The sequence below is a fragment of the Maylandia zebra genome, linkage group LG11 (assembly GCF_041146795.1).
Source record: "Maylandia zebra isolate NMK-2024a linkage group LG11, Mzebra_GT3a, whole genome shotgun sequence".
NCBI lineage: Eukaryota > Metazoa > Chordata > Actinopteri > Cichliformes > Cichlidae > Maylandia > Maylandia zebra.
Window position 1 is genome coordinate 30,610,293 of NC_135177.1, and position 26,437 is coordinate 30,636,729.

General features: G+C 39.0%; 1 protein-coding gene across 3 annotated transcripts in view; it reads right to left on the bottom strand.

Moving 5' to 3' along the window:
* Positions 1–1,018: 1,018 nt before the first annotated feature.
* The window catches only part of bbs9 (Bardet-Biedl syndrome 9), a 184,150-nt gene continuing 158,731 nt past the window's right edge, over positions 1,019–26,437 (bottom strand). For all 3 annotated transcript variants that reach the window (XM_004560133.3, XM_004560131.3, XM_004560132.3), the window contains one exon: positions 1,019–3,687. In XM_004560133.3, coding sequence (XP_004560190.2) covers positions 3,359–3,687 — 329 coding nt within the window. In that variant the 3' untranslated portion in view covers positions 1,019–3,358. The remainder of the gene's footprint in view (positions 3,688–26,437) is intronic.

The following is a 26,437-nucleotide window of genomic DNA, read 5'->3' on the forward strand; positions in this document are numbered from 1 at the left end:
TATACAGTTTTCTCAGACAGGCATGAACATGTGCACACTTTTCTCTCTTGTTTAAACACTTTTAAAGTTTAAACCTTTGTAGAAAAATAAGTCCAGTATTATAGAATGAAACTAAAGATCATACCCTGTTTTCAGGTCCCGAACATGGCAATGGAGCAGCTGTAAGAGAATACAACATTAATGAATCAATGGTACGGAAGTGAAGGAAGCAAGAACAATGACTTGAGTAAAGTTTGACTTATCTGGCTATTTTGTTTCGCTTAATGCGCCTTATAATCTGAAAAATACAGTAACTCCCACCTTCCTTTAGCATGTCCAGAAGTCCAGCTTGTTGTGCGATAGTGTGATGGCTGCACTTACAGCCACACGCTGGTAATATCCACCATGTTAGTGTAGAGGCTTATACATAACATTGCGTTCACATTTGTCTTTCTTTAAATATAGGAATTAATTTACAGGACAATGAATAACTGGTTTGGTTCAGAATTAATCAGTATTGTTGTCAACTTTGAGTAGAGTTCTGTTATTTTGACCTCTTTTATTGGCCCAAGATTTTGATTCTTTTTGCATGATTTAACCAATTATGTTTTCCTTCGCTGCTCGGTCCATCACAGATAGTTAGCATCTTGCTCTGCCTTTTGGGTGCTACCGCAGGTGCAAAATGTTTCATCTACATTGTTGTGTTTGTTGGGGGGGAAATTTATAAATATGCAGTACAGCACTTCAGAGTCATACTGCTAGTGATCGCAGATTTATGTAAATTCGACAAGCTGAACGCATTCTGTACTGTACAGGAGACATGGCATGGAGGAGACTGATTGACAGTGGTCTACAGCCAATGAGGACGCAGAACACAATGCGCTGTAAAAAAAAAGCATGCGAAATTGCACACAAAAAAATCCGCGAAACAGCAAGAACGCGAAAGGTGAACGGCATTATAGGGAGGGGGCACCGTAGACGGAAATCACACCGCATGTATAAACATTAAAAGTTCACCAAACACAATTACAGCACTACCTTTGATAACTTACAGCTGACTACTTTTATTAGTAAACATTCATAAACATGGTTTATTTCATTCACATCGTTGGTGATCTTGCACCTGCTGCAGACTAATGACAAAGTCGTGACTTATTCTGGAGTACAGAAACTTTCTTTTTTAAATGAACTGTGGCTACAAAAAGCAACCTCGGAACGAGAGCTTGGTAAATCTGCACCACTAATACAACAATTACAAAACCTAATGTACATTATAAACATTCAAGGTATTCAAAACATTGCCATGTAGTACCTTGTGTTCACTGGGAACCCTTTATAACAGCACAAACTTAACCTAATTGTCCTTCTTGACAAGGATGAGCTGATGCTGGTTTCGGCTGATCCGTTTTTACCTCTGCTCAAAGTTTACATTTTAAAATATTTACATACAAAAATAAGATATACACCCTTACTATGTCATTTCTTGATCAGATCAGTCAGCAGTAGCCGTAGGCACTGCTGCAAACAGGGACTCTGTTACACAATACAAACTAAATATAAATTTCCCAGCAGACAGAAGGGCTGAAACTAAACATAAAGACATGATGCTTACAGTTGACTTGTAGAGGAGTGCAGAGCCGCTGGGATTGCTGCTGGCACAGATCATATGGCTGAAGTCTATAAGCTTCAATTCTGACTTAAATATAGCTCAAAGCTATTAAATTTATGCGTTTTAAGTGGATTTGTATGAGTCAGTGTGTCCAAAATTATATATTACAATATAATATCACATATTTGTTTTATAAATCTCTAAACCAGGGACGCAACTATATGTTTTAACAAGTAGTGATTGTTTCGTCTGGGGAAAAAACTCAGTGAACGGCTTTTTGGTTTATATTCAACTGTCCAGACAGATTCGCATCTCCACCCTTCAAGCTCAGTGTTGCACATACAGTATGCTGTAAATTTGATCAGCCAGTACAGACATTTAAATTCTAAGCTGACCAATAAACTCACCAGTCTGTACATGCCAGTTCCAGTATGATAAACTCACCAAAGAGCCTCTGTAATTATCTTATTTTGCGTCTTTTTATGAGGACTGGCTAACTCTATTTATATTGTATATTCTTTTCAAACTTCCCTCTCCTGGTGCCTAAATAATGCATACTTTTTGACTTGATAATTCAAAAATGTTTGAACATGGTTGCATTTGTGGTGTTTAGAGTAAAGAGAAGATGTTTCTGACTATGAAATGTAAAGGGACCTATGCGCTTAGACAGAAGTGCTGTCGGACATCTTTGGAAACCCCTCCGCACTCACACACACACACATCTACTTTACAAAGACAAGACACGACCCAAAGTAAGACAATATGCAGTGTTGCTCTACTGTAAATGAACTAACTCTTTGACATCATTTAGTACAGTGCAGTAAGACATTTCTTGCTCTGGTGCAAACATCTTGCGATAACATTGCTGTACGCAGCTGTTAAAACCAGCCTGCCCTTCACAATGTTCCTGACTATTTAAGGATGAGCAGAAAAGGCTGGAGTATTAAACTGGCCGTGTAGACTCTGGACTGCCACGCCGCTTTTTCAGGAAACACCCTGTTGGTTTCCATCATGCAAAAACAGTCTCAGGTTCGACCCCACAGCAACAATTATGTGTCCATCAGCCACCGCATGTCCTTGAGTATCCCAGCTTTAAAAAAATAAAACCCCAGGTCGGAGGGGGTGGCGACGGAACCAAATGTAGGATGTGGCCTTGATTTACCCGGAAGCAGCAGGATGGCTGAACGTCTCAGGCGGTTTATTCTTAGTGGACAGACGGGGGAGGCTCAGGCAAGGCCTGGTGCCATGCGAGGGGGCGACAAGGCGGGTGCGACGTCACAGCCAGAAGTAAGCGTGGGCCGGGGCGTGGTTGGGGATTAGGGAGGTACTGGGCTGTGGGTTCAATTGCTGCTGAGGCGGAAGGAGAAAGTCAGCAAAATGTCTGAGAGGAGGACAACTTTGCCTTCCTCCTCACTCTCCGTGGGTACAGTAAAACTACTGGATGTGGTGGATCAGCAGAGTGTGTGTGTTTTTGAGATCAGCTATTACTAGAACATGTAAATATCCCAATAGGAGGAAACTGTTTTGCTGCTAAGACATGTGACCTTGACTGAGTCGATTTACTGTATTTATTGTGTATACTGAATATAAATGTGTATTTGTGTCTGATTGAATTACATGGCTTTGTATATGTTTAAATGTGAACTGTATATAAACACATGTATATTTATATGTACGAGCCCCCAGATGTGCATATTGTATCTGTATATGCTGTTTAGACATGCTTTGTTTCTGTATGTGTGTGCATATTATGTTATCGCACTGTTTCTATTAACCCTCCGCAGCCTCTGGCTCCTTCTTCTTCTCTTTCACTTTAACTGATGATCTCCTGGACACTTTTTTGTCTCCTGCCTCCTTCCCTTCCTTCTCTTTTTCCTTCTCTTTCTTCTCCTTTGATGACTCCTTCTTCTCCTTGGAAGAAGATGATTCCTTCTTGGACTCCTTCTTTGCCTCCTCTTTGGGCTCTTTAGTTGACTCCTTTTTGGATTCCTTCTTCTCCTTGGATGACTCCTTCTTCTCCTTTTTTGTCTCCTTGATCGGCTCTTCTTCTTTTACGCTCGCCTCTGATGGTTCCTTGGACACCTCTTTCTTCTCTTTTTCTAGAGAAGAAAATAAAAAATATGTAAATTTTCTTACATATGATTTAATATCTCTACTTCTTTATTCAAAAACATTACATTCATCACATTCAGTATCAGGTCTCAGCCAAAGTGATGCCGAAGTTGAGAGTGACAAGGGAAGCCTGGGAAGAGCTGTAGAAGCCTGCTGTCACTGTGACCCAAGCGTCAGAGAAGGGTAATAAAAAAGATGGCTAGAGGTTTGGTCTGAAAGATCAGAAGGTCACAAATAGTAAATTTAAGCTTGATTTGACTCTTAGGTCCAAAAAGTCTTAATTAATAGCTAAGCTGAGTCTAAATTGAATTGTCACTTATTTATTCTCACTTCAACTAACTCATGAAGGCCAATCTTGGCATCATAGCAAGTTTAAACCCTTGATTTTAGGCAAGAAGGCAGCTCTTTCCATCCTCACTTTTGAATTAAGATCAAAAAACAGTCCTAAATCCATCCATGTGGCTGCAGTTAACAAGGGGCCTGCAGCCAGAGGAATTAAACTGCAGGCACAGTTGTTTAAGACTGTTAAATTATTAAATGCAATGAATGAGACGGATTAGAAATAAAACAGAAGACGAGCAAAAGTAGTAATTGTATTATTTTGCAAAACCATGTCGATATAAGTGAAACTATTAGTTGCACTTATATTATTCATTTAACAAAGTTAGTTGCACTTATATTGTTAGAAAAATCCTAAAACCCCTGATGGTTTAGTGGGTATAAGGAACCCCCAAAATAATGGCATAATGGTACTAGAGAGCATTAATGTGAAAAAAACATCCAGCATCTATCATTTTAAATACCAGTTCAGTCAAACACTCAGTGTAGCTATTACAATAATACGGGGTTATGCTGATGTTGCTTTAAGATGATGATGCTAATGCTATAAAACAAAGATGAGATCAGAGTGGCAGCGGATCCATGCCAGGATAATTGTTTTTCTGCTGTCTGACAACAGGAGCCGAAAAATATGAAAATAAAAATTATAAAGTGAATCTGTGACCACAATGTTGTAGAGAGGACTGACTGGAGCAGCTTTCCCACAGGTGGTGGCCTAGATGCAGTTTTGTTGTTTAGAAACTGCAAAGAGAATAAAGAAGAAGAAGGGATTTAGCCATGTAGACACACGCAAAGACAATGGTGCTGTTCAAAATGTTAATGGGCCACAGATTCTCTCAGACAACTTTAGATGGGTTGTATTTTAAGTCCATTAGGAGTAAGAATGAGGATTAACTAACGTTTACCCAATCAGCCTGTGTTTTAACAGAGTGATGCAAATACACTGCAACTCCCACAGGTCTTTAAAATTAAGACAAATTGACTGACAAGAGCACCTGCTGCATGACAAAGGACCCCCACTTAACTAGAGTCAAGGGTGGGCCCTTGCAACCACAGACACACAGACACTCACACACATGCGCACACACACTCTGCAGCGCTGCCTTCGCTGGATTGGCTTTCTGATAAGGTGATAACGGTACGGGCGTCTGCCAACAAAGAGACACGCTTCTTATCTCCATGAGAATGGAGAGGGTTTTTCAGACTGGAGACTACAGCCTGGTATCTCACTGTGTTTGCGTGCGTATGGAAGCACACACAAGAGCTACCTCTTAGAATCTGTCTTTGCATGTATGTGGTGGAGACTACAGACTGCTCCCTAAAGACTGCGCATGTTCACAGACTCCAGAGAGAAGTTCTAATCAGACAGTCCATCGTCTAGGGCTTAAGAAAGAGAGACTCTGGTAGTATGTGTGTGGGTGTGTGTGTGTGTGGCAGATGGGTGTCTGTGTGTGCTGCAAATAGCTGAAAAGTTTTTACTATATCTTTTTATAAAATCACACTTTACATTTAAATTAATCCATTAGATCACGCACCGGGCTTTCGGTGTGTGCTAAAAACAAATTAATGCAATAAAAAAGAACTGACTTTGGCTAAAATACCTTAAATCTCTTAATGACTAGAATCGGTAGTTTGGTGTCTTTTTCATATCTTAAGTATGTTGTTTTGTATATTAGTCAAAAGTGGCTAATTTCCTTTAATTGCTAAATCTGCTCACACAGGCAAGAAAATTGAAAACACACATGGATGATAAGACATTAGACGTTATGGTCTGCAGCTTCATTGTTTGAGTCTCTGTTGAACTGTTTAATGGGTGAGGCGGTTGATTAAGCAGCTTGTGTTTCTAAGTACACCCACCCAACCAGGTCTAATTAGATCCAAAAAAACCCACAAAACCCCTTAACTGTGCCGATCCACTTCACGCTCTAACATGCACAAAATCTATCGGCTTCTACAGAACAAGTGAGAACAAATAATTTGGAAGCACAAACAGAGAGAAAGCTGACCGCAAACTGTTCTGCAAAAGAGCAAATTTCCACTTTGGCATGCAAATTCTCCCCCTCCGCCTCTCTCAGTGACCTCAGAAGTTTTATAGTTCAACATGAAAGAAATGTTGGGTGAGGGTGTGTCTCTATCTAAGAACTGCAGCTATAAAGAAATAAAGACCAGAGAGAAAGCACATGCATGTGAAAATAGCAGAAAACATGTACACATCTGTGTTTTTGCAGGTGTGCTACGCCAAAGACACTATGCGCTAATCAATGATTTTCATGTGCATCAACAGCATTGGGGTCTCTGATGGGAGTAATCCTGTAATGACCACCTAATCCCAACTGGATGGTAACTATCTGGCTAGCATTGCAAACACACTTTCTTCCACATCATTCATCAGCAGCTGAGCCAACAGATTCCAGTCTGTGCTTGTAAATGGTAAATGGTAAATGGCCTGTATTTATATAGCGCTTTTCTAGTCCCTAAGGACCCCAAAGCGCTTTACATATCCAGTCATCCACCCATTCACGCACACATTCACACACTGGTGATGGTAAGCTACATTGTAGCCACAGCCACCCTGGGGCGCACTGACAGAGGCGAGGCTGCCGGACACTGGCGCCACCGGGCCCTCTGACCACCACCAGTAGGCAACGGGTGAAGTGTCTTGCCCAAGGACACAACGACAGAGACTGTCCAAGCCGGGGCTCGAACCGGCAACCTTCCGATTACAAGGCGAACGCCCAACTCTTGAGCCACGATCGCCCGTGTTGCACATGTGCATCTGTATCTCTTATGTGCACATTTTTGGGTCTGAGAGATCATTTCATGTGAATAGAGACTCTCTGCAGACGGCAAGACTGAAGTTGACCTTTAAATGATTTTTTAGCATTTTAATTTTAATGTTTTTAATAAACAAGAAGTTATTCACGAAAAGTTAGATGCCTATGACAAATTTCCCATCATTTAGGCAAAGCGTATCAGTGCTTGTATATGAAAGCCAGGAGCTTGTAGAACCACCTTTTGCAGCAGTAATTGGGAAAAAATCATTTGTGTACGACTTTATCAATCTCTTACATCATGGTGGGATTTTGGACCTTTTTTATAACGCTGCTTCATTTGATTGAGTTCTGCAGATATTCATTTATGCAAATCTCCCTAAGTGTCCTGCCACAGCATTTAAATCATGCTGAGGCCTGAAGTTTGACTAAAAACGTCAAAGAATCAAGCAACTTGTTGATTTTTTTTCCCAGCCATTCTGTTGTAGATTTGGTGGGATCACTGTCCTATGGCATGACCATGGCCATCACATTAAAAAAATTTAAGGTAAGTTGATTTATGTGGGCTGACTTTAACCTTTTATTGGTTTGTAGATGTTACCCTCGCAGCATGGTTCTCCTCTAATCAAATTAATATGAGGACGGAATGGCTTATGTATCATCTAATGGATATATTCTACAAAAGGTCACAATGAAAAATTAATTTAATTAAAATCCTTTTAAGATTTGAGAATAAAGATCATCACCAACATAAGAAAAACCACTTGAAAAAAATGTTTTACAAAAAATGTTTGGTTTTTCTCTAGATGAATAAAGGCTACAAAAGACAAAATGTCAGTACAAATGGTTTGACCATTAACAGGAAATTGAGTTCAGCCTGAAACTAAGCCTAGTAGCACCCAAGTCTTAAACCTGGGTCAAACATCTCTGTTTGAAGTCAGAGTTCACAATTTAACCCAATATTGTCCGTTCAGATTAACACTGATGGTAAATCTGTGGCTACAGATGAAGTCAGAATGCACGCAAACAATCATCATGTGAGGCATGGGTCAAACCCTGATATGTTTGGTGTCAAAGGTCCACAGTCCTTACCTCTTAGGTTTGTTTTCACAGCGCAAATAGGTCATACATGTGAATTACAAAAAGGTTGGGCCACCCAGCAATTTAACGTTTTTCTTTTGTGATTAAAAAGATTAACTTGGGTTCTAGCTTAGCAGAAAGCTGGAAATATCTAGCCAGACAGATTTTATTTTTTGTTCTAGGTATTGAGATGTCTATCATTTTTCACTGTTGTGAAAATTTACCTCGTAGTACGTGAGTGAAGGCATATCTTGGCTACTTCAGGACTAAAACCAAAACTTACTGCATGGATAGAGATAAGCAGGAAGAAAGAAAATGTTCCTTTGTAAACAAATTCGGCTTCTAGCAATCATGTAAAATGGGAAACCTGTTATCTGTGAAAGAATTAGGACACTTCAACTTCTTTTGACAAAAACAAATTCAAAATTCAGTTTGTGTTTATCTTTCTTTCTTTCTTTCTTTCTTTTTTTAAATTGCAGGTCAGATACAGTAAGTCTAAGTTGGGAAGATGAAAGATAAAACTTTCCAAATGACCCAAAACAAATCTTCTGCAGTTCTGTGGTGCACTTTGTTGTTACTTCTGAAACACCTCGTGTCCATACTTGTATAAAAGCTAACAGCTAATAATGACCAACATACCACTTTATTTTGCTTCTGTTATAGTTTTGTGGTGCTGAATGGACAGTTCCCTAAAAATGATTTTGCATGCATCTTACAGTTTACTCCTGTTATCATGTATACTTCACTGTCACAACACTTTTTTCATTAAAGTTCGACTATAATAGATTTAGTGCTGTTAATTTTTTACTTTGTTCATCTGCCATCTTGAATCACTTCATTTTTTAAAGCGTGGTTTCAGTTTTCTGATGCCAGTGTTTTTGAGTCTCATTTCCGTATTCACAAAAAAGCAGGTCTTACAAAAATGTTAATGAACAGGAAGTCATAGTCAGTATGAGTTGTGACAGCAACGACAGAGGATACTTTCATGTAGTCTGAAGCATAAAACTTCTTTGTAACACTTTAAAAATAGAGCAAGCAAATCTGTGGAAACCTTCCAGGCATTTGTATGTCAAAACCATTTTCCAGCTCTCATGAAAACCACCGTCCTGTCTTAGGTTTTCATTTGTACTCTCAAAGCAGGAAATAAAAGTGTGTGTAAAGCCAGATCCTTGTGGGAGCAGTAGCAAGGAGTTGATAAACATTGACGTTGTAAGACAAGAAGTCAGCTCCCCTCCTCTATGGAAACCTAAAGGGGTCAGGTCACATCTTGTCAGTCTGCTACTTCAACAAACTAACAAAGTGGAAGTGTGCAGACTAAACAATGAAGAAACGTGTACTCTACATCACTCATAGCCACGAGGATCGAAGTGACGTTAAGCCCTTTTTGCATGGGACACGAGCTACCTGGAAAGCCTGGTGGTTTTTGTCAGAACTTAAACAGTCACAGCCTTTTTTTTAACCCCATGTGAATCTGCTACAGCTGTGTCTGGATGGGACCTGTTTGGCAGGAAACCAGGGGTAATATATTTCTTGTATTGCACATCATTGGTTAGACCGAATGGTCATTAGGGGAAAAAAAATCTATTTTAATAGTATTCTACCAAATTACTTAGGAGGTGTTTCATTTTAGAGAACACACTTTTCTGCAAGAAAAAAAAGAAATAATGCAGAAACTAGGTTCCTTAATGACATGATTGCCTTTGTGTGGTTTTTTTAGTAGGTCCTATGTAACTAAGTTATGGAGTGGCGCGTCCCCTCCAACCCTAGTTTGGGTTTCCATATTTCCAAATTCATTTTAGAACATCTTAATTTGAACAAAGACTGTTTATTGGTCCATTGTGGTAACTTAACCTCGGCTGCATGATTATTCTTGTGTCATGAAATCATTTTTTTGTACACATATTACTCAGATTTGGGTTTGTGGTTGCCAGTTCAAATCCCATGATAAACTGTGGATGGGAAAACTGAATGAGCAATACTCTGTGAACACCCAGCTGCTGCAGGGAAGCTGCTGGATGGTACAGGGCAGCTTTCAGTGCTCTACACAGCTGGTATAGAACAGGAAGGTGAACTTTTTTGGAATATAAAGTCATTTTCTTTAGTGTCTTTTCTTAGCCTCTTCATTCTTTAAAACCAAAGTAAAAGATCGTTAGTGGATTTATTAAAGACAAAAAAGGACGAAATAGTTAAATGTATGGCTAGCACAGAAAGATCAGTAATGGGTTTAAATCATCTGCATAGGTGTTTAATAGTGTGGAAAACTACACTGTACACATGATGTCACTAGTGTTAGTATGTTCTGTCCTTCATAAGCAACAGCAAATTTGACAAAAGGGTCACCACTGCACACACTGTAAGCAGTTTTGAGCAGTTTTGAGCTTGAAAAAAAGCTTGAGCTTGTACACAGAAGTTGTAGGTCCCTTTTTGTGGGAACCGGGTTGTAGGATTGTGCTTGCTAAAACTAAAGTGCCTTGACTACCCTGCCTAACGAGGTTCTGAATGGCACTGCTTTCTGTACATTAATGTGCTTCACCACCGGAGTTTAGAATGCAACACTTGTTTGTTCCTCACGGAACAAAAACAAAAACCACAGCAACAAAAGTCAGTGTGTTGATTAGATAAGGGGAGTGACGCTATCTGCACCATGTTCAAAGCCCACATGTTCTGCCTGGCTTCACATGTTAGCGACGGATCACGACTCTGCATTCATCTGCAGGCAGCCGTAGTCAAAATAGAGGAGGCCGCACAGATCGCCCGCATCCCGACCCCGTCAGCATGTAGGACAGTGCAGCAGAAACCTGCTGATTTACAGAATCCACTCTGCAGAGTGTGTACGAAAGAGAGGGCCAAGTGCTGACTGATTGGATCTGTGGTGGAGTGTGTGTCTAAAAGTGTGCATTTGTAAGTGTGTATGCCTACTCATATGTGTCCGTGTGTGTGCGCGTTTGCACCTTCCAGACAAGGCGGTAGAATAGGACACAACAGGATTATGTGAAGTTGAAAAACAAAGCTGTGTGGTCGGTATTGTGGGGAAACGATAGTGTGAGACACGAGAAATGCGACACATATAAGACAGAAAAAGACAGAAAAATCATTTAAAAATATTATTCACAAGCCAGAACATACAAAAACACTAAACACTCTAAACAGATTTACTGACTTACACATGGTGCACTAATTTATTTCCTCTTTAGAGGGTTAAAACTTTGCTTTTCCTTATTTTCTTTTGTATGTTTCCGTCTGTGCATGTATCTCCTCCGAGGCAAATGGTCAGGATTCAGATTGCTCTAGACCCTCAATTTCAAGGTAACTTTCTCTACCTTTGCATCTTTAGGGTGTCATAAAGTGTGAATATCACTGATATACTGCTCTGCTTGTGAGCACATAAACCCCTCCTACCAGCTGTCCAAACCTTTTGTTTAATGAGGGTCAGCCAATAAGACGAAAGTTTACTTAAAGTGAGGGGGGGAAAGCTAAAATGGTATATTACAGACATTGGTTAAAATGAGGGGATTAACCAACATCCAGTATGAGAAAAGCAGCATCATGTAAACTACTTTGGTCAGAATCAGCTTAATTTTATGATTTCAACATAATTTTTCTACTGAAGAGACAAAAAGCAGACTAAGAGCAATGAAAAGTCAGCGAGAGAGAGAGGAGTTTGACAGCAGCTGGACAGGCAGTGTTTAATACTATTCTTGGTGTGGAATGTGCTGTTGAAGCACAACAGGCCTTTCCATTGGTGGGTGTATGTGTGTATTTGCAGACCACTGACAGCTCAGCTAAGACTGAGCCATACACTACACCTCCCATGGAGCACTACACACACAAACACAAAATGTCTTTGCAAGAAAAAAAAGAACACATATTTATGAGAAACTGGTCATTTATACACGGGCACAGACCGGCTATTACTGTAGACTGTTATTCACGTGATGATGGAGGATGTCTTCACCAAATGATATTGCTATAAATATTCCTCAAGCAGACAAAGGAGTAGTGAACCTGTGGTTAAAATCTTAATCCCTATAAATCATTTATTGAGTATAAATAGTTTTAATTTAAATAAAGAAGTACAAATAAAAGGCCAACCTCTTTGGGACTAGAAAAAATAAGTGGTTGTCCAGTGATTGCATTGCACTCTCAACCTCTTGGCAACCACTTTCTATCACAACGCAGTTTCACAGGTCACCAGGTGGGAGGCAATTTGTTTCCACTTGCAGTCTGACTTAGATTGACTACAACCAGTTGCAGACAGATTGGTGAAGGTTTGCAAATAATCACTGCCTAATTTATAAACACAGACAGACTGTCAACACATTACAGTTGATCTGAGTTAGTCTGCACCAATGAAGCCAACTCACATGCACTGCTTCTCTTTGTAGTAGTTGACTTGACTCAACTGGTTGTATTCTGGTTATTTTCCATATAAGAAAAGTTGCAGAGTGCCTATGTCATCTTACAGTTAAATTGTTGATGAGGATTATTAACCAGGCAACAGGTGGGATTTAAAATACTATTGTTACTTTAAATTTGGGCATTTGCTATAGCAATGGACACATATGTTGTCAGATAGGTCACACAAACTAGTTTCAAGATTTGACTCGCAAAAATGTGTTATTCTGAACAGCATAAACCACCTAAGCTACTTTTCTACTTTATTAATTTGCACATCAGTTAGGGACTTAGACCCTCACAGATTTATTAATATGGAATTAGTACATTTATTACTGAGCAAAAAACAGAGCAGAGGGGAGATGGGAGTTAAAGAAAACTGGAAAAGAAAGGGAAATGCTGAGGTTTGTGTAATAACAGTATGAATTAAGGAAGAGACACAGACAGAGAGGAAGATGGTAATTCATGTTTTTAAAATGAGACAATAAAAGAGAAAAAAGAAATGAGAGACAAAGATTTATAGAGCGAGAGAGAGAGAGAGAGAGAGAGAGAGCGCAAGACTGACTGAGGCTGCTGCTTCCATTGCTTGCTCTCTCTCTCTGGGTGTGGTATAGTGGGTGGGTTCATTCCCGTGGTCGGCTAAGATATTTTCTCTCTGCTCAGCTACGCCCTGCCACTAACCAGCATGCAGGCACACACACATCCACACACAAACACACACATAATGTACAGAAAAATATACAGTGGCCAGGCCGAAGAACCAGTCTTTTGGCCTGATACAAAAGGACATGAAGTTTTCCAAGTCTGGTGGTGACACAAAATCTCTTCCTCTCTGTCCCTTGCATACACGGACTGATTCGCACAAACACACAGATGCACACATACACGCCTCCGTCAACTTCCTCGGCACTCTCTGCACTCTGCCTTAAATACAGCCAACCACATCAGAAAGGGCATTTACAAAACTGGCTAACTTACACACACACACACACACACACACACACACACACACACACACACGCATACACACATAAGCTCAGTTTGCAACACATCTCGTATGAACATATGTCACGACCCACACACATAAGCATGATGACAATTTGCATATGTGAACACAAACACTCCAAAAACATAGGATGCAAAATCTAGTGTTTGTATGTGTTGGCTTTGATGTTTTGTTCTGCCCATTGTTCTGCTCTGAGACACAACAGTTCATCCCTGAAGAGTGTTTGAACACCCACACACACAAATACCCGCATGCACAGTATATATATAAGGTGGATACCATCTACACACACAGTCAGCACACAAAAATAGCGCAACAAGAACTTGTCTAGTTCGTTTTTGCATGTGGAACAAAGAGAAAAAACCTAAATCATCTTACACTTTATTTTCATATTCATACTTCTGTCAAACTTTATCAACTCTACACTTGCACAAAGATTTTCAAGGTAACTGGAGATCACGCCAAAGTCCTGTGGATCTCTTTGCAATGATGTGTATAATGAATGGATTGCATTGAGATCAGGACTTCTTTCTGTCAGATGTCCTTCTTAAAGTATTGCATAGACATGTGTACCTAAAATTACACACAATTCTAGACTGATATCAACCAGAGGTGTCAACTCCTTACACACTGTTTCCATCTGCAGTCTAACATTGACTCTACCTAAATTGATTTCCAGTGGGTGTGATTTTCCAGTCACTAGAGACCAACATATCCACCCAAATTTCATCATTTCAAATAAACTCGCTTCAGCGGGCCTTGAGATTGGAGTGGCGCAAGCTAAAAATGATTCAGGATGTTCCTGCATTTGTTTGTCATTCCTTGGTGTTGCCAAAAACAAGTGAGAACAGGCCATGTTGCACCACATTGCTTGACAACAGCTTGTCAACAGCATTAGTCCTGCCCAGTGTGATGAATGGCAAATCCTTGGTCTACCATGGCTGCTAGTAGACACTGGAAAGTAGAATAAAGTATCCTTTCAAGTGCTTTACGACAGAATGCTAAAAACATAACAACAAATAGCAACCCAAAAGTAAACCAAAAACCTAAAATATCTTATAAGTGAAAAAAATTATGTTCAGCGACCTGGTTCCTGACAGAAGATCTAGCAAAAGTGGGAAGAGAACCCAGGGTTTCCATTACCTTAGACACAAGTCTGTCAGTGGCACAAACAAGGACTTCTGTTATTTAAATATTAAGTGAGAGAAAATTGTCTGCTACCAACGTTTAATAGGGTCTAAGAACCTATAAAATATCTTTAACTTGGGTCCTAAAGAGACACACAGCTGAATTAACGTCCTTAAAATGCTCGATATGTGCTAAAAAGGGAGCAGCTATAAACCGTAAGGGCCCAAAACAGAATCTAGTGGCATGCCATAGGCAAGAGAAGTGAGAGACCCATGGAAAAAGATTGTTGTGTCAGATGTAGAGATGGACCGATCCGATATTACGTATCGGTATCGGTCCGATACTGACCTAAATGACTGGATCGGATATCGGAGAAAAATAAAAAATGTAATCCGATCCATTAAATATCACGAAAGCACCTCACAAAACTTGCAACACGCCATAACTCACCTCAGAACGTTAGCATGTCGGAGCAGTATGCATCACGTGATAGAGCGGCTGTGGCATGGGGACCTGTGGTCTGGATAGCATTTGGAGCTTCGCTAGCAACCCGGCATTTCATCTCCGACAAAGTTATCCCCGAGAGAAGTAAAGCAAGTGTGTAAGTCCATCTCTGAATGTTTGTAAAGCATTCCTGCTTAAGCTTAACGAGCGACTGCCTCTCGCTCTCCGGCTGCTACTTCAATCGTGAAACTGCTTAAATGATCAGCTGATCGGCTTTTCTGTCGCGAGTCCGTCTCTCTGGTTTGTTTTTGGCCCACTTTGCACCAGAAAGAGGAAACCAGGGGCTGAACAACAGCAGCACGTTTAAGCTTGATCAGCTGTTGTTAGAATTTATTTAATATTACTTTCTACTCCAGGATCTTTTTCTATGTAGCTGACGGCTGGTAACTGTGCAGGGGCGGATCTAGCAAAGTTTAGCCAGGGGGGCCGATAGGGCATTAACTGGGAAAAGGGGGCACAAAGACATACTTTTCTTTCTTATTCTCATTTAAAATGTCTAGCTTTTAATAAATAATTATCTGACACACAAAGTTTTAATTTGATGTAAAATGAATAGAAGTCAATTACTGTATATAGTGACTATTAAGTCTAATATATATACCCTAGTAAGCTATAGTACTTTTTCCTTTGGGAAGGTACCATCTGTGCAGTCTGCAATTTTGTTGAAGAAAGATGTTGAATCTATTTAATATTTCTTGAAAAATAATTGATTTCTGTGCATTTTTTTTCACACTGCATCAAATTAAGGTTGATTACGTCGATTAAGCATCATGAGGTGGCGCGTGAGGGGTGGTTCCCTATTTTTTCTTTATTTATTTTTGTTGTTGCTGGGAGTTGGAACCCTATTAGTTAGGTTGCTTAATATTTACGCTAAGTACTCTTTAAAATACCAGAATAGGGAGGATGGTGTAGGTCTAAGTTTATTAGATTGATCAGTATTGCTGAAATATGAAATATTTTTTTTGTATACAGGTATAACAGAATAGCTTTAGTGTAGTTGTTGTTTTAAACTTGAGTATGAACTTATACAAAATGCAGCAAGATATTTAAAAAACAGTTTTGTTGATTAAAAAACACTATATCGGATTCATATCGGTATCGGCAGATATCCAAATTTATGATATCGGTATCGGTATCGGACATAAAAAAGTGGTATCGTGCCATCTCTAGTCAGATGTGATGTCTTTGAGCAAAGATGCAGCTAAAATGTTGACAACAGGCGGATTCTTTCACTGAATTTAATGATTTGACCAGATTAGGCACAGAAACGGGTAAGAAACTTTCAAAATCCTTTCTATAAGCACAGTCCTTTACATTGATACATTCATGCCACTTACGCAGACAAAAATATGCCCAGTGTGCATTTGTTAAAAATATAATATGTGCATTTGAAAACAGCCAGTCTGGTCAAGCCCTGTACACTGACACACACATGTTCACACTGTGAATGTAACAGGGCGATGAAACGTGAGCTTTCTTACTATCTGTTCAACCCAGAAACACATAAATAATATGTAGTTACTGAAGAAACGATTAAATTCGTAACCAGAATCTCACAGGTTTTAGATATTAAATAATTATTTTGTCACTCAGTCTTTCTATTAAGGTTCCAAAGAAAAAGCTGGTATGCAGTGGATAAAGTGATAATCAGGAGTCTTCCTGAATGTATAATTTTAGCAGTGCCCACAGAGGAACAGTGCTCTTGTTATGCTGAGATAATATTAAAATTGGTGTATAATGGAACATTTTAAAAAAATAATAATTTTCTTAAATCCAGTGGAGAGTAACGATGACAGGTGACTTCTTTCTTGTACAATCTGTTCTTCTTCATGTCCATGTTTCCAAAAATTGTGCTGCACAGTATCTTTACAGTCCCTCCATTAAGAGATTAAACTGTTTCACAAGGTAATTTTTCCCAACTATTTGGCATCAACAGTACGGCTAAAAGCCAGTTTGATCTGAAACAATAACACTGTATCATAGTGGGCTTTTTTCCATTTGCTGTAAAGCGGTCTGTTGGATTGGATCTATTCTCAACAAGTTTATCCAAGTGGCAGAGATGTTTAATATTACAGATACTAACACTAAAACTTGAATTACAGCTTTGCAGCTGCATGCCTGAACCAGCCAGTCAAGTGGTAGCTTATATCATTTTTTGGTAATGGGAGAAGTTTCCTGAGGCAAATTTTGATTTATGATAGAAATATATCTGAATCAAAACTTGAACTAGCTAGATGATTTGTATGGGTTCACGTGGTTTGTGAAGCAATGACGGTATGCTTCAAATAAAAATGTGTGCAACAAACTCTAAAACACGAATGCTTTGCACAAATCATAAAAGGTGCAGCACAGAAGATCTATGGAATCACAATTTCCCCTTCTGTTTCTGAGTTATGGCGAAAACAATTTCTTTTCAGAACATTATGATTATCACATTGAAACTATCCTATTACATTTCTGGGTTATTTTATTTCTCAAGTGCCTGAATCCTTAATTTATGGACAAAAAGGCTTTTCTTAAGTCACAGTCTTTGACTACTGAATGCTAGAAATTTTGAGTTCAAGTTGATGTTTGTGTCAGACATTATAAAATTCCCTCAAGGCATTTCTGAGATATCTCATTCACAGGAATGGGAGTGATGGACTGCAGCAATTGGACTTATCTGTGTTTTCTGCTCCCACCTTTGCAGTACTGCCACAACAAGTGATGATAAAGGGAAAGGCACCAAGGATAGGAGCCAAGTTCCCCTGACAATATATTATCAAAATCCATCATGGCTGCTGCCATCTCTACATCATATCTGACGGGATCATTGTTATTTATTTCAGTATCTCATTCAGTAGTTCTTTGTTTAGTTTTGTTTTTGACAGTCTGTGACATGGGCATGAACCCATTAAGAACCCTTGTATTTCTAATATTTCACCTCACAGATGTTAAATTTACAGCTTATCCTGCCAGTGCCCCCACACTAAGTCTCTCCTGGGTGACAGCATCAGTGAAACTCCCACCATGTGAAATATAAATGGAAAGAGCAGAACCAGCATGGCTGTGACCTTGGCTTCTCTTGAAACAAATTAAAAAAATATTTACAGATATTTTGAGACCTTTTCATATTTCAGGGCACTCGGTGTTTTCCTTGTCACTCATGCAAAGCGGAGGGAGGAAGGGGCAACACCCAGGCTGGCTAGCCACAGACAGAGCACCCTGCTGGGGGAAACCCTGCACACAGACACCCTCTTCCTCAACCTCCCAACCAAGCTGAAAGACCCCTGAGGACCTGAGGGACACCACAGTGTATATACAGGTAGACTTTACAACATGTACACAAAACCGCTTGAGTGCCTACAAATTAAATGCTGAAAGAGTCTTTCATACTCACATATTTACGCACAATAAACCGCAGCAATGGAAATGTATTACACATACACCACGCACACAATTAACGTGGGAAAACTGTGACTTCATAACTAGTCTGTCATAAAAAAATACTACCATGAAAACAAACAACCGCAGTAAAAAGATAAATGTATTCTTCAGCCTGGAAACAAAATTCAAAACACAGTACAAAATAACATCCATGTAGGAAATGTTCTGATGCATTCAAGGATATCACATGATCCTCATCAGTGAGGGAGAGTTAGCTTAGGGAGAGTGTGCTCCTTCCTTCTTTCTCTTATCCTAAAATCTCATATCCTCCTTAGCCCACCACCTTTTACCCTCCGGTTTCTCCCTCATCTTTTACTTTTCTTTGCTTGTGTTTCTTTCTCTTTTTTAATCCTCAATTCCAGCCTCCTTCCTTTTCTCGTGGCTACTCCATTTTTTCCATTTTGCATTTTTGTTCACCTGTTTTATTTTTTGTTTCTTTGTCTCTCTCCATTCCTCCTACCTCCTTCTTTGCCTTCCATATATGCACCTGTTTGGTTTCCTTTTAGACGCTGCAGCAGCTCTGGCTCGGTGAGCATGTGTTTATTAAATGTACTGTGGTAAACCACCATTTGTCCTCCTACTCATCCACTTAACTTCCCCTGCTGAAGATACATTTTACCTTGCCACATCTCCGGCAGGAAAGAAGGAAAGGGAGAAAATGCAAAGTATTATGACTCCCACTGATTAAAAACAAAAGAGGCTTTATTCTTGAAAACAAGAGCTCAGACAGCTCTCTTTTCTCACCAAAAGCCACAAGCATTCAAAAATGCCCGCATAACACTTTCATTCTTCAGTCAAAGACTTTAGTTTTAAACCACTATGGCTTCCAAACTATGACCTAAGGTAATAATAAATAAATAAACATCAGTACTAAAAAGACCAGCAATAATTTTGATAACTGATTGCTTTTCTATCAAGTATTGCTAAAAATGGTCTAATTGAAATCTAGTAAATTTCAAATTCCAGTATACAAAACAACAGGTTCTTATGGAACTGTGGGACCATAGGAATCTCTTTAAAGAAGACACTCTTTTAAAGGTAAGGTAATTCCCTGTATTGCACATTTAGCTGGTTGTATAGTGAATAAACTGACAATCTTATGAAGTGTTACCTGATTTTTAATTACCAACTGCACTTATTAAAAAAAAGAAAAAACTGCATTTGAAGTAAAGTTAGATGAACTTGCTCTGCCTCAAAATATGACACATGTTAAAGAAGCTTGTTTTCATTCTATTGCATGGTAATTTAATATTTTTCTACGGTTTTCAGTTCCTTAAGGCCAAATAAAACATCATAAATGACAGACTGACAGTGTGAGTGCAAACTGTTTAGGGATCCTTCACACACTGTGTTTGTGTGAATTTCTGTGTGGTATAAAGTTTGCCAAAATTATGTCTGACTGATTTACCCAGCATTAGTAAACCGCACGTAGTCCACACACATATACACTCACCGACGCGTGCGCGCAAACACACCAAATTTACTGCAAACACACTTTATTCCAGGGAATTAACTGGTGGAAAAGTTCTTACAAGAAACACATGGGGCTCTTTCATAAACACACAAACACACCAGATTAATTCCACAAACATACTTTAAGTAATGCTCAATATAATTTCAGAGGTAGTCACTTATTTTAATGACATTTTACCTTAGAAACACACACACACACACACACACACGCACACACGCACACACACAACATTAGCTTAGTAAAAAGGTGAGAATCAATTAAGCTGATATAAACACTGTGATGTTCTCATTGCCATGGGGGTGTCGTGGGGGCCACATACACATTTACACACATACATGAACACACAGGTAGCAAACATCCTCCACTGTGTAATCACACAGTAACTTTGCTCACTCTTTACTTTCACGCTTCAGTTTGAGCTCCCTCCTCCTCCCCTTCTGCTTCCTCTCATTGCTCTCTCCCTCTCTCTCTCTCCTGCTATCTCCTCCACACCAGCAAACTCTCAGTTGTATGTAAATTGTTGCTGCAGCCCTGTAATCACAGTTCAAAACAGCCGACAACACGGCCACTGCTGTGAACGTGAGCCATACTGTAAACAGAAGCAGGAACATCACAGCTGATTGTAAATGCAATAATTTAGATAAAAGTGGCTATTTATAATTAATTATCACAGACTTTTAGTCAACTTCAGCATCATTAGAGTGCTGAAGGTCAAACATCACAGACCTTATACTTTTGTCAATTAGCATGAGTCTGAGACGTAGAAGAACCATTTTAACCTACTCATGCAGACGGAGACGTCTGTCACTTTGCAGAAAAGGTGCAAAAAAATGATGATATAAATATATATTTAATTAATGAATATACAGTGTCTGCTTCTTCTTAGCATGTATAAAAAGCTGCCTAGTATATATGTTTGTTTTATTCTTGAAATTGATGTATGATGGTAATTATTAAAGTGCATATATAATATACACATCATTTGACTACACTATCACTGTGCTGCAACTTTTATTTTCAGTTCCACAGCACTCAAATGAAGCAAATATTTTACATTAGTAACTTATTTGTTGGTTTACAGCCACTCTCATCTAAGACCAGCATTTGAGAAGCAGAAATGAGTGGAAAAGAGTGAAAAAAAAAATACCAAGAAGGTCAAACAGTGAGTTTACAATCTCCACATCTTTGGCAAACTCATCAAATTTCCTGTTACCACAGGTGTGACTGTGGGTGGTTCAAGTGTTTAAGTGATCCAGAAAAATATACTGGTCACCAGAGTTTGTGCACACTTACACACACAGGCAGGGTTACGCTGGATGTATAACTACAGAATGTGCTCACTTTTAGTTTGCATACACATTCAAAGTAAGTCAGCCACACCCACATACCACACACACACACACATTTACACTGGCTACTCTTGCAGGCCATGCCTCATTGCTTCTATATTTAAAACAAGCTTCTGCAAATAAATAAATAAATAAAATAATAGTAATAATTAAAGAAATAAAAATTTTCATGAATCTTTGCAAAATCAGTTTCACTGTCTTTTCTAAAAACTGTCCATTAGCACATCTACCTTCTCTCATCGTCACCATTAAAAAACAGGAGCGTGCAAAAGTTTGTAGAGGTAAAAGATAATGTGATAATGCCATGAAAATGCACTGTATGTCTGGGCTTGTGCATAATTATTTGTGATTCCTTCCTATAATATGGCAGGATTGCATTGATGATACTCCAGTTCAGGGTTTGCACACTGCACTGTATTCTTTTTGACTTCTGATCACCTCACAATTTGCATCAAAAGGATGGAAAAATACTGCATAAAGCACTACTTCTTATGCAGAACATCTACACAGATATTGAAACTATGTCACAAAGTGAAGTGACAACTTGACAAAAGTTAATATTGGAATTAATATTCTGTCATAAATCAATAGCATTATGGAAAAGTCAAACTTCGAGACAAACCAAAATATACAAACTCGGAAAGACTGCAGAAAATTTGTGAAAGATGCATTAAAACCTAAGAGAAACATTTTGTTTTCTCAGAGCAGTTTTCCATCTAAGGGCAACTTCTACAATGGCTGCAACTGTAAACACACAGACAAGTGATTAATCTGACCACTCCTGCTCTTGGCAGTGTGTTTCCGCCAGTAAATCTGGGCTCTGGTGGCAGTCTGCATTCCACAAACGCACACATACATCATGCACAAACTAACAAGGCCAAATTTAATGAATACAACTCACACATTCAGATCCACCCATGCACACACCTGCAGAAAAATACACATTTGACCAAAGTATGCTTCTGTCAGTACAAGCATAAAGCACACACCTGGTAAATTTACAGTTATGTGCTCCTGTTACACAGTGAAATCTCATGCTGGCAATGTTTATATCTGATGATCTTTTTCAAGGAAATTCACTTTTTTTCTTCATTTTTTTAATAAAAAAAAACACCTCACCAGAAAAGCATTACTTTACTGCATGACATACAGCAGCAATAGTTTATGTTTAGGTAGAAGAAAGTGCCTTACATGATGTTATTAATTGTCACTCACTAATAGCTACTGGTGTTCCTATAAGGAGCTGTGTTTAAACAACATAGCTAGCTGATATTATAAATTGGCCCAACACAGTCTTTCCAGCATGCACAAGGTATCCTTTAGTGTTGTTGCTTTAAAGCTCTGGCCGCAGCTATACTGGCTGCTGAGAGATAATAATCATGTTTAAAAGAAGTGCAAAATCTTTGTTGACGTGTTTGGATAGCTAGACAGAAAACGCTGGTTGATGTCCCATCATGACCTTTATCTTACACATAACTCACTGGTTTGGTTTAAGAACAAAAAAACTATTTGGTTAGGTTTTCGTACTGAAATCCTCTTGGTCTGGGCTAGGAAATGAAAAAGAACCTGCTCACCAATAAATGGTAAGTTTCCAGTGTTGGACCACTTTCGATATAACTATAAACATTATGTGAGATTACTAGGGGTGAGTGAATCAATCCAAAATACCAATGCCAACATTAGTATTGATATCATATCGATACGAAATGATGGGATCAACAGTTTGGCTTCTCTCTGTATTCCATGTGTTGCTCCAGTTTCATTAAAAGTAGACAGGTCTGTGCAAACACTGCTGCTCTCACATCTCCAAGCAGACTTTTCTCCTTTTCCTCCTCTGCTGCTTTTTGTTGTTGTGCTGTAATATGACTGAGCAACGCTGAGCAGACAGATGAATGCTGCAGTGACATCTGTATGAAGGCTATTTGCTACTGTGGCAACATCAACAATTTACAAGAAAACATGAAAAAGAGAACTCAGAGTGAAGAGAAAAAAGAGGAAACGGAGGAAAATCTTTTAGACAGACCCAGACCCCTGGCACAGAGGCAGAAGCCACTGGCAGATCCCTTTCAGAGAGGCAAATAATATCCAGCTAGCTCATATAGTGGTGAAATTGATGTTTGACACATGACTTGGATCTTCAGTATTACTTAATGTTAATTTTCAGAGTGTGACTGGTAATGACAGGTCTTACTTTAGGAGATGATTTCCCACCACTGAAACGTGTTGCATTACTTACTTCAGTGGAACTGAAAATAATCACCTCAAAACATTCCATTTGTGTCAACTCAAGTCAAGACAAGGCAATTTATTTTAAATGCACATTTGAAACAACAGAAGCTGATCCAACATCATTTCCAGGCCAACCAAAAACAAAAAACTGGAATGTAAATGTAAAATTTTCAAAAGCTGAAAAATTGTGAAAAATGCATTTTGTTGTGTTAACAAATTAACAGCAGAAAGCAAAAATCACAGTCAGTTATTTGGTCATTAAAATGCAGTTGGCAATACTGGCCCTGCATTTACTTTTTAAATGTATTGCATTGATACCAAATGATGCAGTATGACCCCACTAATCATGACATCTACATTTTTACTTTTTTGCTGCTTAGCTCTAGCAGTCCAGAAACTGAAGGTGTCCTAAAATTTTGTTTTATCAGCATGAAGAGATAAAGCTTAAGTTGCAAATTTCAGACCTCAGATCAGCATCTACATTTGTGTATGGCAGTGTATTTATACTACAAGTGAGGATTTAGATAAAAAGTAACTGCAGCACGTATCCAGGGTGTGTAGGTTTTGTGTTGTGGCCAGTGTAGTCTAATTGTAGAGGGAAGTGTCTGGCAGTCTGCCTGTCCTCTTTTGGCCCAAGGATACTCATCATAACAAACCAGTCGTGCATCCTATCATTTCACAACACCTCACATACGTTCAAACATACCAAAAAAAAAGCATCAGACAAACTACAAAGAACTGCACAACGCACTCCATTCCTTAAATAAGTTTAACAAAAGATCACACAGACGAGCCAAAAGCTGCGTGCTACTGAGCTCATTGTTTGCACTGTTTGGCTAATTTATTTTAACCTTAGCTAATCTAATCAAGGGAGGCAAAAGCCTAAATACACACAGTCTCACGCAGAGTACTAAATTTATAGTTTGAGATAAGGTTGGGAGCTAAACAGGAAACAGGAAGTATGTGGAATTGTGGGAACAAACAGACTGTCAACCCTACTTCGGCTGGCACACAGTGTGGCTGCCCACACACCGAAAATGACTCACTGGCAATTTGCTAATGTAGCAGAGCAAGAACTTGGAGAGAGAGATACTTTGGTTTTCAAATGAAGAGTGACGTTAATCTGTAATTTAACGTTAGCTTTAATTTTAGCCTCATCACATACACACTATGTGCACTGTGTGGGGTATCTGAGCCTTTTTAGTCCAGAGAGCTGGTTAGTATGGCCAACAATTAGAGCCAGAATAACTTATCAGTCTGTGTAATTTATGATGACATTTCTGCTCCAAAATTAAAACTTCTTTTTACTGAACATACAGCAGTAAAATGGACCACTTATTTTCACCATTTCCATCCTCGTATTAAAGACACCACAACTTCTGGGGCATGCCTTGCTTTGGCATCATTTTGGTTTGTTGTGTGTACAAGTTTACAACCTAGGGAACCTTTATCTCTATTTCAGCTGGTTGCAGCAGATGTCTGCCCCTCCCTGATTCTGCCGGAGGTTCTTCCTGTTAAAAGGGAGTTTTTCCCATCCACTATCACCAAGTGCTTGTAGAAGCTCATCTGATTGTTGGGGTTTTCTCTATATTATTGTAGGTCGTTATCTTACTGACTGCTGTTGTGATTTGCTGCTGTATAGATAAAACTGAATTGAAATGAAAAAAAACTTTGAAAGAAAACTTATTTCTCTTCCAGTTTCAAATTCTTCCATTCCTGCACCAGCACTGACATTTGTTTTTTTTTTTTTACTGAGCAGTAACACCCATTGATCAGGAGAAGACTGCTGTGAGTCCTGCACACCTCAAGCGCCAGCAGAAGCAGTGACTGTCAGAGTTGGCATACGCAAAAGCCAACATAGTGACCATGAATGAGGCTTTACGGTGATTTTGAAATGGTATGACTACATAGTTTGTCCAGCAGAGCCATTTCATCATTTATAACAAATGTAGCAGAGCATGCATCATTGGTGAGCAGACAGATGGTGGTGTAGAATAAAGTGGCCTTTTTAAAACTTTTAGCTTGATGTTCAAAGTGCTATTATATGACTCATAATGTATTTATGAGTCAATACCTTTCTCGTTGATATTTACATAGCACACAATTTTTCTTCAATTTTAAAGTGACAAACTGCTACATGCCTCTATAGGCATTAGGGATAACAGACATCAATGCAAACCTAGGTGAAGGTGCTCAAGACTTTAGGCCCTTTTCCATTAGTACCTACCAGGACTGACTCGCCACGGCTGTCAGGGTTTTCTATTAGGTCATAGTACCTTGTACCAGGTACCCAGCAGCAGGTATATAGTCTCCTTAATGTCCATCTTTGTTGTAACATTCGTGTCGCATACTAATTACGTCACAGGAAGCTCAGCTGCTTTGCTATAATGACGACAAACCACCCATATTAGGTGGTACTCAATTGTAATTAAAAACCAGTTGATCAGAGTCGAGCCGCAGTGAATTGTGGTGAGTCAATCCAAGTAGGTACTAATGGAAGAGAGGCTTTTGTGCTATGGCTTATCTTCATGCTCACTCAAATAGAATACCAAGGTGTAGCAATTTTAATTTCCTAGTCTTCATGAATAGGAAATCAAATTATATTTAAGCCACAGTTCTTGAACCCCGCAGAAAAGAAACCTCCAGACCAAAGAAAGTTCAGACTCCAACGTAGTTGCAAAACACAACACCATCAAGTTTTCTGGCTACTGTGTCAGTTTATCAAAAGACTTTTTCTTTCTCTTTAACTTATAACAGTGGCCACAAAAACATGTATATATGTTGATGTAAATGACTATATAAAACAAACAATTATATATTTTACTGTTTTCAATCATGTCAAGGTAAGAATGATCATTTCACCTGAAACTGCAGCTTTATGATGTGTTGGCTATTAGAAAGTTAGTTAGAAATTCCTGATATTCCAGCATGAAGCATTAGTGTGTTTAACAAGAGTCTCTTGAAGACTCCTGCAGGGATATTTTTACCGGAGAGAGGAAAGAAAGAGTTGTTAAAGGCAGCGCTGACACAGCAGAT